This window comes from Alosa alosa, chromosome 21, assembly GCF_017589495.1.
Source record: "Alosa alosa isolate M-15738 ecotype Scorff River chromosome 21, AALO_Geno_1.1, whole genome shotgun sequence".
Taxonomy (NCBI): domain Eukaryota; kingdom Metazoa; phylum Chordata; class Actinopteri; order Clupeiformes; family Clupeidae; genus Alosa; species Alosa alosa.
In genome coordinates, this window is record NC_063209.1 from 22,039,663 (window position 1) to 22,055,087 (window position 15,425).

General features: G+C 42.5%; 1 protein-coding gene across 2 annotated transcripts; it reads right to left on the reverse strand.

The window, feature by feature from the left end:
- Window positions 1-264: 264 nt before the first annotated feature.
- On the reverse strand, window positions 265-15,089 carry hmmr (hyaluronan-mediated motility receptor (RHAMM)). Of its 2 annotated transcripts, XM_048232373.1 has the most exons (19): window positions 14,912-15,089; window positions 14,464-14,562; window positions 14,238-14,320; window positions 14,084-14,161; window positions 13,318-13,506; window positions 12,909-12,995; window positions 12,634-12,745; window positions 11,827-11,892; window positions 11,668-11,741; window positions 7,824-8,043; window positions 7,402-7,550; window positions 5,462-5,676; window positions 4,288-4,485; window positions 3,589-4,006; window positions 2,874-3,082; window positions 2,608-2,680; window positions 1,924-2,100; window positions 1,418-1,648; window positions 265-652 (listed from the first exon to the last, which is right to left on the reverse strand). In XM_048232373.1, exons 1-19 carry the CDS (start codon window positions 14,955-14,957, stop codon window positions 638-640), a joined length of 2,739 nt encoding a protein of 912 aa, XP_048088330.1. In that variant the 5' UTR covers window positions 14,958-15,089; the 3' UTR covers window positions 265-637. The 2 variants fall into 2 exon arrangements, with proteins under 2 accessions (XP_048088330.1, XP_048088329.1); XM_048232372.1 differs by lacking the exons at window positions 265-652; window positions 1,418-1,648 and having other exon boundaries at window positions 1,953-2,100; window positions 2,874-4,006.
- Between the last annotated feature and the right edge of the window lie 336 nt (window positions 15,090-15,425).

The window sequence follows — 15,425 nt, forward strand, 5'->3', positions numbered from 1 at the left end:
AATGATTTTCCTTTATCTATTCTATTTTATTTATCATTTTATTTAATAATTGAAATCGTAAGTTATTAATGGGATACATTTGATCTGCACAGAGGGATGTTCTCAATGATTGACTACCAAAGGAGGAAATGTCTCAACCATTGTTTGTCCCTTTTCATACCATGGTATGCCACAATGTCTGCATACTGTTGCAAGCCTTTAGCCATTTTGCTCAGATGCTCTGATCAAGGGCACAGAAGAGATGGCCAATGATGTAAGTGTACATGTATGTAAAAAGATAGTTTTATTTCAAACCAGTGTCTCATTAATGCTATAAAAATGGTCACATCATCGATTCTAACATTAACAAGGCTTTTATAGTTTAATAAAAGAGCTCACATTTGGGGCGTGCCAAAACTCTGACGTGTATTTTAAAGGACAAGGCCCTTACGCACATGCATACTGCATGTGTAATATATAGTACATGTAATGTACATAGCCATAGCCAAGTAAAAGACAGAAGTGTGACAACACACTAACAAAGTAAGATGTAAAAAAATCTCCCATCATGTCCGCTTGTGTGAGCAACCACAACAAAATACAAGCTTTTGGCGTCATCAATTCTCTGTCCAGTTTTTTTCTGCACTCTGCCTTTAAATTACAGGTCTGTAGCCTAAAAAAACAAGAAGGCATGAATGTTAGTCAGGTCTATCAGCATCTCACTGCATATTATTATTATTATTTAACTGTTCACAACTTTTTTTCAAAGTGCAAAGGCTTCAAAGATAGACAACATTGCTGAGAAATGGCTGAGTGAGTACATATACATTCCTGTATGTCGCTGCCTATGTCAGTCCCCATATTGCTGAACTTCGCTGGCAATGCCAATCTAAAAAGTTGCTCAATAGAGTAGCGGGTATGCAATGCCAATCTAAAAGGTTGCTCAATAGAGTAGCGGGTATGCAATGCTACTCCGGGTTACTCTCCAAAATGCATAACAAAATTACCAGTCACACCATTTCCCACAATACATCACTAACACCAGGTCTCCAAGCATTTGAATGTGTAGGGCATTGAATGTGAAATGTGCAATTGAATGTGTAGGGTAATGTTCCCATGATCTTGAGAATATTTATACACTGGAGAAGAATAACAAAAAAATAAAAACTAATGCTAAATGTTTAGACCAAAAGGTTAAACTGACTGTCCCCACCACCCAGCAGGTGTTAATCTGATGATACACAAGACCACTTTTTGAGCAATGTTGCAGGGCACTGTTCCTGAGTATTGTGGTTCTGGCATGTTCCCATTGATATTGGCAAACATTAGTTTCCTTCTTTTAATCAGCAGTAGGCACATTTTCATCTAATCAGAACACATGGAACCGGTTATATGGTTGCCCAGCAACATTGCTCAAAGAGTTCCCATGCCTCCTCACCTTTAGATGCTTGGGCTGGCTGTTGGTTGCCATTTGCTTGGGCCGTGTGGAGTGGGCTGCAGCTGATGGGCGCTTACCAGCTTTGAGGGTGGTGGTGGTGGGGGGGCGCTGGTTCTCCTTGTGGTCATGCTTGAAAGCCTTGCTGGGGTCGAAACGTGGAGCCTGGCTCGGCCTCAGCTGCTCCAGCTCACGCTTCTGCTTTGAGACCTGGGACCTGAGCTTAGACACCTCCTGCACGCACACACACACACACAATTATTCGACATATTTATCTTACTAATTGGTATATTAATTAAATCTATAGCTCTAATCTACATATTTGTTAAACAATATTTTCATGAGTGGCAAAAGTTAAATGATCAAAGGAATCAAGTGTTGATTTTGCATGTATGTAGAGTCAGCAAATGTAAAACTGTCTAAAGATAAATGATAAAGAACTTTTTTCCCCAGTTCCAACACCAATCACAACTCTACTAATGTAGCCACTGAAATGATGGAAGTCTGACCTCTTTAAGGTCAAAGTTCTCCTCCTTGAGTTTGACCACGTGCTTGATCTTCTGCTTCTGGTTCTGATGGCCCATCAGGCGGGCGTAGGCGTCGGCTAACCGGGTGAGCTCCTCCTGTGTGGCCCCCTTCTCGCTCAGGAGCGCACTCCTCTCCGCCGCAAAGTTATCCAGCTGCTCCTGGGCCAGGTAGCACAGATACACCAGTGTCAAGACTGTTCGAGTGTTACAGGCTGAGACGGGGCGGCACGGCCATCTCTGTGTCTAGCCTATCCAGGTTTTACCTGGCAAGACCTTGTTTGTTGATTATTTACTTTCTCTGTGTGAATGAGCGTCCATAGAGTCAAGTCTGTTTTCCGAGTCTTGGGGTCAAGGCAGTACAGCAGGCTTATGGATGGGGGCTATAAAGCAGATAGTATAGTCATCCGTGCAAATTTGCGTACGCCAAAGACTCTTGAAGCCAATTTTTCAACTTTTCACCAATTTCAGCTGTTGCCAGATAGTTTACAGCAGGGCTAAGAGTGTGTGAGTGCCATCGTCAGTCTCAGTGAATGTGAAAGTATGCCTTTCCTGGATAAATATCTCATCAGCACATGGTTAGGGTTAACCCTTCAAAGGGAAAACAAGGCCAATAGCAGAGACTCAAAGTGTTTAGACGGTCAAATTAAAGTATGCAGCGATATTTACCTGGAACGGCTGAACTTTAGCAGACAGCTCCTCATACAGGCTTCTCCACTTCTCCATCTCCGCATCATTTGAGCTGAAGAAATTGAGAGAGAAAAAATAAGTGTGACTAGGATTTCACCATTTTCACTAATCAGTGACTATAGATGGTTACAATTCCAATAGATTACAAAATTGATAATTACATTTCCTTTTTTTTTTGCAGTCTATTTAACTAATTACATATTCAGAGAAAACCTTAAAAACAGATGTTAGGGCTGCTCTCTTACCTCTGTTGGAGGGCTTGTGTGAGCCTGGTCTCCATCTCTTGCCTCTCCTGCTGCAGCTTCTCCATCTGCTCCTCCAGCACCCTCCGGTCCTCCTCCGACTCCTCCAGCCTCTTCTGGAACTCAGCACAGCCCTCCTCCAGGGACTCCACCATGGCCTCGAGACGACTGGCCTTGCCCAAGCGCCCCTCTGCAGAGTCCCTCCTCCTCTGCTCCAGCCGAGCCCTCTCCTGCCTCTCCTTCTCCAACTGAGCCAGGATGCTGCCTGCTCCTCCCTCTCCTTCTCCAACTGAGCCAGGATGCTCTCTCCCTCTTGCCTGCCATTCTCCAGTTGTTCTAAAGCACGACTTCTTTCCTCTGTCTCCTTCTCCAGCTGTTTCAGTGCATTACTCCTCTCCTCTTTTAGCTGTTCCAGAGCCTTGCTCCTCTCCTCCTCTAGCTGTTCTAGAGAACTGCTCCTCACCTCCCTCTCCTTTTCTAGTTCCTCGATGATGCGGCCCTTTTCCATCTCTAGCTGTTCCAGGGTGGATTTCCACTCCTCTCTCTCCGTCTCTAGCTGTTCCAGGGCATGACTCCTCTCCTCTCTCTCCTTCTCCAACCTGACGATTGTGCTGCTCCTCTCCTTTTCTAACTGTTCCAGTGCATCGCTCCTCTCCTTCTCAAACTGTTCTAGAGAGCTGATCCTTTCCCTTCTCTCCCTCTCCAGCTCCTCCATGACGTCGTCTCTCTCCTTCTGCAGCTGTTCCAGGGCAGCTTTCCTCTCCTCTCTCTCCTTCTCTAGACTGATAAGTGTGCTACTTCTCTCCCCCCTCTCCTTCTCCAGCAGTTCCAAGGCACTATTCCTTTCTTCCTGTAGCTGTTCCAGCACCTTGCCCCTCTCCTCCTCCAGCTGTTCTATGGAACTTCTCTTTTCCTTTCTCTCCTTCTCTAGCTCCTCCAGGATGCCCTTTCTCTCCTCCTCCAGCTGTTCCAGAGCCTTGCTCCTCTCCTCCCTCTCCTTCTGCAGCTCTGCGAGCGCGCTCTGCTGCTGTTCTAGCTCCCCCTGCAGGCCACTGAGGGCACGGCCGTGGGCATCCTGGGCACACTCCAGCTCTTCCTCTTTCTCCGCCAGCTGTGTGCGGGCCTCCAGGAGCATTCTAGATTTCGCACAAAAGCAAGAAAAACAAAGATATGAAGCTACAGACAAGGAAAGCAAAAGGTAAGTAACCTTGCATCAATACACTCAAAATTGAACAAATGAATGAATGACTGAACTGAATGGATGAATGCACAGAATGGATGCACAGAATGAATGGATGGATGAATAAATTAATGAATACACCAAATGGATGAATGTACAGAATGGATGGATGGATGCACAGAATGGATGGATGGATGCACAGAATGGATGGATGGATGAGTGTTGGGGTGTCCGTACCGGGCGTACTCCTCCCTGGCCTTCTCCTGCGTCTGCTGCAGGCAGCCCTGCCGCTGCTGCTCCTCCTGGAGCGCCTGGCTGAGCCGCGCCACCTCCTGCTCCAGCGCACGCACACGCTCCTCCGCACCGCTCCGCTGAGCCTCCAGCTGAGACAGACGCTCCTCCGCACCGCTCCGATCAACCTCCGACTGGGACAGCCTAGGCATGGACAAACCCATTTCAAGTTTGGATTCATACACATTATTATTCCAAACAAAGCAAATGGCGTCCATCAGCATCTTCTTCTTTTGTCTCTCGGGAGTGAAGCCCATAAAGTGTCAATCTACATTCAAATCTCATGCTGTCTAGCACCACATAACTAAAACAGGTCAGTCTCCAAAATAACCAAGAGATACTAACCTATCCACTTATCTATTATCACAATGAAAATATCTTGCAGCCAGTCTACATGCAAATGTCACATCCAAATTCCCCATGACCAGACAAACTAAAACAGGTCTCGCAACACCAAAATAACATTCAACCCCGAACCTCTCCACTTGTCCATTATTGCAGGTCAATAAGTATAAGTATATATACTCTTTTGATCCTGTGAGGGAGATTTGGTCTCTGCATTTATCCCAATCCGTGAATTAGTGAAACATACTCAGCACACAGTGAGGTGAAGCATACACTAATCCCGGCGCAGTGAGCTGCCTGCATCAACAGCGGCACTCGGGGAGCAGTGAGGGGTTAGGTGCCTATCTCAAGGGCACTTCAGTCGTGCCTACTGGTCGGGGTTCGAACCGGCAACCCTCCAGTTACAAGTCCGAAGCGCTAACCAGTAGGCCACGGCTGCCCCCAATCTACATGCAAATCGCTACCTTAGAATAATAAGGTTCTATCTGACATTTTTGTCAAAATGGAGTTATTTACATATTTTTATTCTTTGAAAGTTTCTTAAGTTCAGATGAAGTGTTTTTTAAAGTTCTGTACAGATTTGGACTTTATATCAAAAAGAACTTGTTCAATTTACCATGTAACTCTATGGAATTCTAAAACTTTGAAGCTCAATATCTCAGAACTACTCAAAACACAGATAGAACCTTATTATTCTAGGGTAGCAAAATCTCTAACGCACATATTGCCTATGACCAGACACACACACACGCACGCAGCAGACGTGACCTCTGACCTGTGGAGCTGCTCACTGGCGCGGTCCAGCTCGCTCTGGAGCGCCTGGTTGCAGCCCTGGAGGCTGTGTAGCTGTTCCTCCCCCCGCAGCTCCTGCGCCTCCAGGGTGGAGAGCTCGTCCAGCGCCTCCTCCAGCTCGGCCTCCAGGCGACGTCGCTCCGCCGCCGCCAGGTCCCACTCCCGCTCCAGAGTGGCCTTCAGCGAGCGGCTACGCTCCTGGGCACCACGCGGACGAGAGGCAGAGAGGGACAAACAAGATCAACAAGATCAGCAAGATGGATTCAGATGCAAGTGTGCTAACCAACTTGATATTAGCCTATTATTATGTTTCACCATAGCATCACTTAAACTAGCAGCCATGTCTCGCTGTTTATGGCATGACGGCTGCACATTTTTATTTCAGGGTATTGCAATACTTTTGTAGTACAAGAGCAGCCTTAAGGAGTTTGCACACTGCTCCAACAAACACCAACATTCTAAAGTTGGCATCTATAGAGTACCGAAGCCATGACGTAGCGTTGCCAAGGCAGCAATTTCACTGGATCTAAACAAATCAATCTAACCATTGAAATCACCATTAGCGGTGGCTTTCTTAATCTATTTCAATAATTTTACAACGTTTCTAAGATGTTAGTATATTTTTTTTACACTGTAGGAATCACATACTACAACATATATTCATACCAACACAATCAAATTCGTGACTACAGAGTTTTATTTTAACATGGGTTTCCTCCGTAAAAGAGATCTGCATATAACTTCACAGCATGCAGTTCAAATCCTTAAATACACGGACGTATTTTGGCTTTATTTTTTAAGCAAAACACCTCACTCTTAACAGCTGCCAGTCTTTGAGAAGATGTGAAATATCCACTGGAATTTTTTTCCTTTATATTACACCTGCCAGGGAATCTGTGTTATGTGGGTAAGCTACTGCCTAGCAGGTAAAGCACGTTTAAATGGCTATAGCCTACATTTAAAACAATTTATTAGCTAGAAATGGTGCCACATGTCTACATTCAATGCTATTTAAGCCACTTCGAAAGTTTGTTTAGATCCAGTGATTCTGCAATCATGGAAAGAAACGCTACGTCAGACTTCGGTACTCTATTGGAAATGCAGTTGGTAGTCTTTAGAATGTTCATAAAACCACCTGCCAGTCCACACTGTGGCGTCTCCATCCAACAAATGCCAACAAACACAGACGGCCGGCCCACACTGACCCAACTGTTGGTGTTTGTTGGAGCAGTGTGCAAGCTCCTTAAGGCTGAATACCTAATTTTATTAGTACCGATACTTTTAAGAATGACCACCTTCTTTAGTGCCTGCCAGAGCCTGTGTCTGTCTTTGTCTGGATTGATAACAGGGGGACAGAGGCCAATCCAGGGTTCCAACTCGAAGTCAAATGTAAAATTCCATGAACTATGGGAACCTTGTCAATAGCCGCATTTAGATGGAAGTTTTTTTTTCAATCAGATTTAAATGAATCTGATTAAAGATGTCAACCGAACTGTTTACATGAATGCTAAATAAATCGATTGCTGTTAAATCTGTGTTTACATGGAACAAGCATTTAATCATTTGGAAGCTCATTGTTGTATTGCTGCCATGGAAACTCATTTGTTTACGACACTCTGCATTATTACCACATAGGGAACACCTGCGCAGAAACAAGAAATGTACTCCAACAATTGCAGTACCTGTTTACATGAGTGGATTTTTCAATCGATTGGATAATCAGAGCGGAGTACTCTACCTCTCTTGATCCGATTGAAAATCTAACCAGATTGGACTGAATCCAATTGGTTGACATGTTTACATAAGGCATTTTTATTCCGATTGAGCCATTACTCCGTTTGTAATCAGATTAAACATGTCCATGTAAACGGGGGCCAATGAGAGGATTAGAAGTGAGGCGATGGCCTCTCTCCTCCACTCTACCTGTTCCTCTCCCAGCTGGGTGGCCAGAGTGCTGTGGCTCTCCTTCAGCTCCTCCAACTCCCTCTGCTCTGCTCGTCTGCTCTCCTCCAGGGTGCCGATCTCCGTTTTCAGCTCCTGTACGCGCCGCAGGCCCTCCTCCTGGGTCCTGGCTGTACAGAGACATCACGAGCACAAACAATAAGATCTAACACTGCACAAACAGGAAACCAAATTGCATTTGGTATCCTGGTAACCAAACTACAGTAGAAGGTGTTTAGTAAAGGTGGCTGATATTTAACACACACTTTTAACCAAAGCAATGGCTAGCCCACGACCCCCGGCCGACAGATTGAGGGGCGACAACTCTACCCCTGCTCCACAACGCCCTCAGTTTGTGAAATGCAGCGATGGGCACGAGCCCCTGGTGCCCCAGCTGAGCTCACCTCTCTCGTCCTCCAGCACCAGGCACCGCTCCCCGAGGTGAGCCACGCGCTGATCCAGCTCCTCCTCCGTGCGCCGCAGCACCACCCTGAGCCGAGCCAGTTCCTGCTCCTGCTGCCGCACGGCATGCTGGGAGGACTGCAGCTCGTCGCTGCCGTTCTCCTTCTGCTGCTCTAGCTGCTCCAAGGCCTTCTGGGAGGCCTTCAGCTTGCTGCGCAAGTCCTTTGCAAAGACAAATCGTTCAAATGAAAGAAATTCGATAGACCTGACCAATTTCGCTTGAAAGAATGGACACCTACAGTATATGTACAGCTATTACACGGCTCTTCACAATGCAAGTAGAATGCTCCATTGAATTGAATGGGATTTCCCAAAGTCCTAGCGGTCATTATTTCTGATTATTACACGGCTCTTCAGAGTGCTGAAGAATGCTCCATTCACTTGAATGGGCCTTCCCAATGTTCGGTGGTCTGCTAATTCTCAATAACAGACTGTTGCTAAGTATAACAGACCGCTGTCAAGGAAAATGAACTTTCAGGGTATATTCAGAAATTCTTAAGTTGAATTTAATACCTTTTTTTAATACCTTCACAATATTGTTTAATACCAACACGACTTCGAGCTGCAACTAGCGGCAACCTTTCGAAATTATAAAGTAACAGATTACTGTCATTTTTGTTACTTAACTTTCTGAGTAAGAAAGTGTAGCAATGCTTACTATTCAAATCAAGTATCTATTATTACAGTTACTGGATACTTTGTTCCTTTTTTGCTTCAATAAAAACACTGGCCTATACACATTATTTGTTATTTAATCCTAACCCAAGATAAAAAAAAGTTATTTCATTGTTACTGTATGTGTAGGAAGAGCACACACACCACTTCTCCAGCACTACACTCTATCTCAATCAAGACACAATGACAAATGAAAATCAGAAAAGGTATACTGGACTTTCTTCTAAAAAGGCCCACGACCATACGCAGTACACACACACACACCCTTGCTGTCTCAAATAATTTGCCAGTCAAGGCATCACATTCAAAAATAGGCTGTCACATTTGACAAAAATACTAATTATTAATTGGGTGCTGCTGGAGAATGTGGGCCCCATGTGATAAAATACTTTTGGGCCTGCATGGTCCCTGTGACGAAAGTTTTGAAAAATAACCCCTTAAATGGTGACTTCTGGGGAATTTTGTGGAAACTAATTGACAAATTGACTTTATTATAATATATTATATTATAATATATTGATAGCATATTACTATACAGCCTATACAAACCTACACAGGTTATTATATTCAACTAATTTTAAGCAATCTATTGGGACTTTGATCTCATCACATACTACATCAAGGGAGTAACCCTATAGCTCCTGAGCAAGCTTTGAATAATGTAAAGGTAACACCTGTTAAACTAACTTTAACATGACATTTACTGAGGGTAGAAAATGTTAAATCTTATAGCCTAAACAAAGCAACACTAGCAGGCCTATATTTAACCTCTATTCTGTAGTCAAGGCAGCTCATTGCAAATAACCCCTTATAACATGTGCATATGTTTACATGTTATATTCTTGTTTTTCCCCCCCATTTCATTTAATTATATATTTGTTTGAATGAAAAGGCATTCTGCCTTTATGGGGATTTTTAATTTGAAAATGGGTTATTGTGATACTGTATGTATGTAGGCCTAGTTTAGGCTATGTCTGCTGCTCTTACAACCAGTCATTGAAAACTCGATGGCGCAAATGATTACTTTTTTGGATGACAATGACAGCTGGTAGCGTAGACATACTGATAGCTTCAATGACGCATATTTATGTGGAGACAGTAGCCCTACGTGGCCGATGAGCCAGGCAGTCGACTCTTCGGTAGAAAAACGGCTCTGGTAGACTCCATATGTGACCTGACGGCATTCACTCCCTTTATTACCCGGCATTTATTGTCTTTTTACAGGCGTGGTAATAAGCCTCTTGGCTGTTGCCAACTAGCCTAAGCCAGTCTTTGAATCTCGAGTCCTCTAACCAAATGTCCGAAAAAATAAAATTTCCCATGACATCGTCAATGGTAGCGAACTTTTGGCAACAAGTTTAGGCAGTAAGCCAGCCTTATATCCATTTTGAGCATAGAGTTTGAGGGGGGCGCTAAAAGTTTTTACCGCGAACGCACACTGACATATCGCTCAGGTCCTACTCGCACATATAATAATATAATATAATATAAATAAATTCACGCGACTTTTAGGAGATAGGCCTGCACTTAACACAAATGGAAAACATCATAGTTAGTGACGTTTATTACTTTTTAATACTTTTAAATGGCCTTAAATTTGGCTAATTTCATTTACTACCTTTTAATACTTTTCACAACCCTGCGGACACCCTGGCTTTGTGCTTCTAATTTACGTCTTTCATATTACTGCGCAAGGACTGGAACTTCATTCAAAAGTGAAAGTAGATGCAAAGATCCACTTTAACCCTCTCTGGTAGACGGTTGATCAGCTGTGTTCTAAAGAATGTTTGATTCAAGTTCAGCGTGTGCTGTTGCGAACTATTTGTTTCTCACCAAAAGCCACGACGAAACGGTAACAAATAGGCTATAACCTAGGCTATGTAGGCTAAAGAGTCACATTGTGGGGAGTTTATTGTTTTGTTTGGCAAGTAGCCGTGTAATAAGCGGGATAATGTATAGAATGCCAGTCATTATTGGGAAAATAAGTCCCTTCAGGGCGAAACAAGACCCCTCCGCTGCGTGTCGGGGTCCAGTTCGGCCTGTCGGGACTTATTTTCCCAATAATGACCGGCGTCCTATATATACATCAACCCTTACCTAAAGGACCTCTGAAAAAAATAATGACTGCTGTCAATGGCAACGGAGTTTGTGATTCTAATTCAGGTCTTTCATATCACTTCGCAACTACTGGAACTTCATTCAAAAGAGAAAAGCAGACGGTTGATCAGCTGTGTTCTAAAGAATGTTTGACTCAAGTTCAGTGTGTGTTGTTGCGAACTATTTGTTTCTCAGCAAAAGCCACGATGAACGGTAACAAATAGGCTATAGCTAGGCTATGTAGGCCAAAGTCATATCGTGGGGAGTTTATTGTTTCGTTTTGGCAAGTAGCCGTGTAATAAGCGGGATAATGTATAGAACGCCGGTCATTATTAGGAAAATAAGACCCTTCAGGGCGGAACAAGACCCCTCCGCTGCGCGTCGGGGTCCGGTTCGCCCCGTCGGGACTTATTTTTTCAATAATGACCGGTGTTCTATACATTATCCCTTACTTAAAGGTTAGTCTTATACCTAACTATATTTAGAAGGCTTTTTCAGAGGGGTTTGTTGACATAATTCCTAGCCTGATTTATATGGCATTTTATATTCGTAAAAACATGGTGAAATTCTTTTTTTTTTTTTGTCTATTAGCAGTATTTTCTGGTTTACTGAAAAACTAAAAGAAATAACCATAATTCCTCTGTAAGACTTTTCATCTAATATGTCAACACAATGGAAAAAATAATTTTAAACCTGTCTTTATCCAATGTTCAGATTTCGTTTTTTTAAGTTTATGCTAATCAGCGCATATTTAATTACATAATGCCTAAGTTGTATATTTACACATTAAATTACAGGAAACTTGTATTGCATTTTTTATGTTAATGTAAGTAATCAACTGGGGAAGTTCCATAGTGATATCTGCTAGTTACACCCTATTCACCTGTAGTGTCTCGCCTTAATATTTCATCACTCCAGAGGAAAACTCCACAACTGAATGGTGTGGTATATTACCATATACTAACTAGACAGACTCTACTATTACTACTACTTCTACACCTACAAAACCAGTACCAGAATGTCCTCATTGGCGGTATCCAGGTATTCCTGAAGAACCTTGATCTCCTCCCTCAATTCCTGAATCACACCTATCAAGAAGAAAAAAAAATATATATAGATACCTACAGCACAAATTGATCTGAATAAACAAAGTGAAAACTTGATATTAGTTACCATGAAGTTTGTCCATCTCTGTTTCAAGCTCTTTGTTATGTGACTTTGTCTCCTTGTGAAGGTCCTCTGAAGATGAGACAAACAACATATGTAAAGATTTAGTGTCTATTAATAGAGTACCGAAGTGTGACGCTCCGTTGCCATGACTGCAGTGTCATTGGATCTAAACAAACTTTCCAAGTGGCATCGAGAGCATTGCATATAGACATGTGGCAACGTTTCTACCTCAAACATTGTTTTTAAATGTAGGCTATAGCCGTTTAAATGTGTTGTACCTTCTAGGCAGCCTCTTAGCCACATTACACGGATTCCCTGTCAGGTGTAACAGTAAGAAACAAAATCCGAGTGGATTTTGTTTCACATCTTATGAAATGCTGACAGCTGTTTGAGTGAGTGGCGTTTTTGCCTCCAAAATAAAGCCAAGACATGTCCGTATTTTAACCGCATGCTGTTAAGTTACATGCAGGTCTCTTTTACGAAGGAAAACCATGCTAAAATAAAACTCTGTAGTCTCAAATTTGATCGTGCCGGTATGAATATATGTTGTAGTATGTGATTCCTAGTGTAAAAAAAAAATACTAACATCTTGGAAACGTTGTAAAATTATTTAAATAGATTAATAAAGCCACCGCTATGGCCACTACCAAAAATTGTGTACTTAATTCTAAAGCTTTATCAACCGTCTCTGCCACTACTATGGTTAGGTTGATTGTTTAGATCCAAATGAAATTGCTGGCTTGAAAACGCTACATCATGGCTACTCTATTCAGTATTTCACAACCTCGTTCCTATTCTAAACAAACTCACCCAGGTCGTCATTTCTCTCCTTGAGGGCAGCGAGTGTGGCCCTGGAAGCTGAGAGATCTGCCTCTAAAATCTTGACTTTGCCTTCCAGACTTATTTGAAGGAAACTCAGTTCCTGGTGATAATAAATAAGCACAAGAATAAATCAATAACTAAGTATTGTTATGCATGTCCATGACATTATGCATTGTGGGAAACTTCTGGGAACTCTGTTGGAAACTTTGTTTCCAACCCCTTGACAGTAGTATCATGACAGTTTAAGAAGAAAGCAGTTTTACCTTATCTTTGGCATCTAGTTTATTCCTTGCTTCCATCAGTTCCATACTGAGAGCATTGATCTTTTTCTTTGATGTGTCAGCTGAAAACTGGAGGATTCAGAAGTATATATATGGAACATATAAAAAAAGCATATATACAAAAAAAAAAAAAAAAAAACACTTTACACCAAATACCAGATCTTTCAGTACAACAACAGTCTGTAGAATGTAAACAGTTGAAATAATTCTGTCATAACATTTCAATAGAAGTAATGCACATATTGTTATCACTCTGTGTGTGCCACGGAAGAAATACTCATGACCTTGGTGGTAGTAGTAGCCTTCTTTTGGCCCTACTGACCAACAGGTAAATTAAGTTAACATGCTGACATTAGAGTGCCACAGCCAAATGACCATGTGTAGCCCTGACCTTGTTCTTCAGGAATTCGTTGGTCTTCTTCAGCTCTCCTTGCTGCCTCTCCAGTGAGGCCACGTTGGCGGCCAGGCCCGTTTTCTCTCTGGTGGCCACCAGCAGTTTGGCCTCCAGCTTCTTCACCTCTTCCTCCAGGGCATGCAGTTGGCGGTCCTGCTCCCCTTTCTGCTGCACCAGAGACCGGATCTGCAGAGAGCAGCAAGAGCCATGTTGGAGCGATGCTTGGCTATGGTTATAGTATTTTGCAGATGTTTTTTGTCCAAAGCAACTTAGAGCATATGAACAGTACTTTCATGTACTTTCTGGTTCAACATTTAAACTTAACTGTGGTGCGCTGATAAAGTGCAGTTTTAGACTAAAAGAGAACTTCAGCAAAAAAAAAAAAAAAAATCACCATTGAAAAAAAATAAAAAGATTTTACACTAGGATATGACTAAAATCCAAGTATGGAAAAACAACTTCATTGTGTGTTGTATACTGTAGCTTGTATGATCAGCTATAGAGTTTTAGATAGATAGATAGATACTTTATTGATCCCCAAGGGGAAATTCAAGTTTTGAAATTTTTGAGTTTTGAAAAAGGCGTCATAATATTTGTCTAAGGTGTGGTCCAGACAACCCCAGCTCGGGTATTTTGAAATGCATAATCTAGAATAAGCCAATCTCACCCTTTGTGAAAACCGCTTTATAACAGCAAGCCTTCTCCATATCGACTGATGAACTTGTGACTTATGTGCAGCTGTTCAGTTTGGCAAAAGACTTACCTCTTTCTCCAGTAGTTTCTGTTGCTTCATATGTATGGACATACCAGCCTTTTCTTTCTTGGCGCTTGCTGCCTCAGACTGCAAGACAAATTAAAACCTCAGACTGCTGTTGTTTTTTTATGGAGCTGCTACAATCACATTAGTATTCCCTTACCAAACCGTCGACAGACATTGTTCGACGAATTGGGGAGGCAGGAACATCCATCCTCGGTGACTGTAGTGCAGCGGCAGCGTCAGCTATTTGGAAGATGAAAGAGACAGGTATCATTTACCAGGTCCATTATGAAGCAACATCAAATGCTGCTCAAAATGTAGCTGTACAAAAGTAACAGCAGATTCTGGATGAAATCCAACAGGATGTGACAAGTCTTGGAACTCACGTTTGACGGGCTTGAAGCGTTCTGCTTTCTGGAATGAAACAGCACCCGCCTTGGCTCCACCAGTCTTCACGTCGTATGTGCCCGGAGCAGGGGCGCAACCTAAAATAAATGTACATTGGTCATATTTATGAAAGCGCAATAGGTTTTCCAGAAAAAAAGTAATTCTTATGCTGCTTGATACAAGTTTGCAACGTTGACCAACTAAGGTCACGTTACCGAACCACTCCTTTTTAGCTCTTGCTAACGTTTTTGCTAACGCTAACTACTCGTCTAAGTTTGACAGATTGGTTGTTACTCATGTGCAACTTCTGTTAGGTTAGATAGCTGAACATTCTCGTTACTATCGTCTTGTTTGTTTGCTAATTCCTTCCAAGAAAGCTAACGTTAACGACAGGATAGCTAACGTTAGTATCTTCTTGGGTATGTAAATAGTTAACGTTACACTTACCAATTTCATCATTAAATCGTTTCACAGGTGCCCGTGAAAAAGACATGGCTTCGGCAATGCTACTTCTGCTGCCTTTGTGAGTTCTAAACCACAACAAATGTCCCGCAGCTCACAGTGTTGCATTCAAAACCTTTCATTAACGAGTTGTCTAGTCTACCTCGCTGACGCAGTCGAAAACAGACAGGCAGCTCCACCCGCTGAAATTTTAAAACTGGAGTCTCGTCCAATCAGAGTGACGAATGAAAGAAAACCACGTCCTAGCCAATCATCGGGAAGATGGTCAGACACAATGCGTTCCAAATTAAATACATGCAGGTCTTCTGTAACTTTTATTTCATCCACAAATAACTTATAGGTCTAGCTGGCTTGAACTGAAAATAGATCTAATTATAGTTTATGTAACAAATACAGTTGGTTATGTTGTCAAAAATAAGATACAGGTCAAATTTGAGATTTGAAAATAAACCATGGATTAAAAATACCTGTGCCGAAGAAAACTGCTCCATACTGCTTC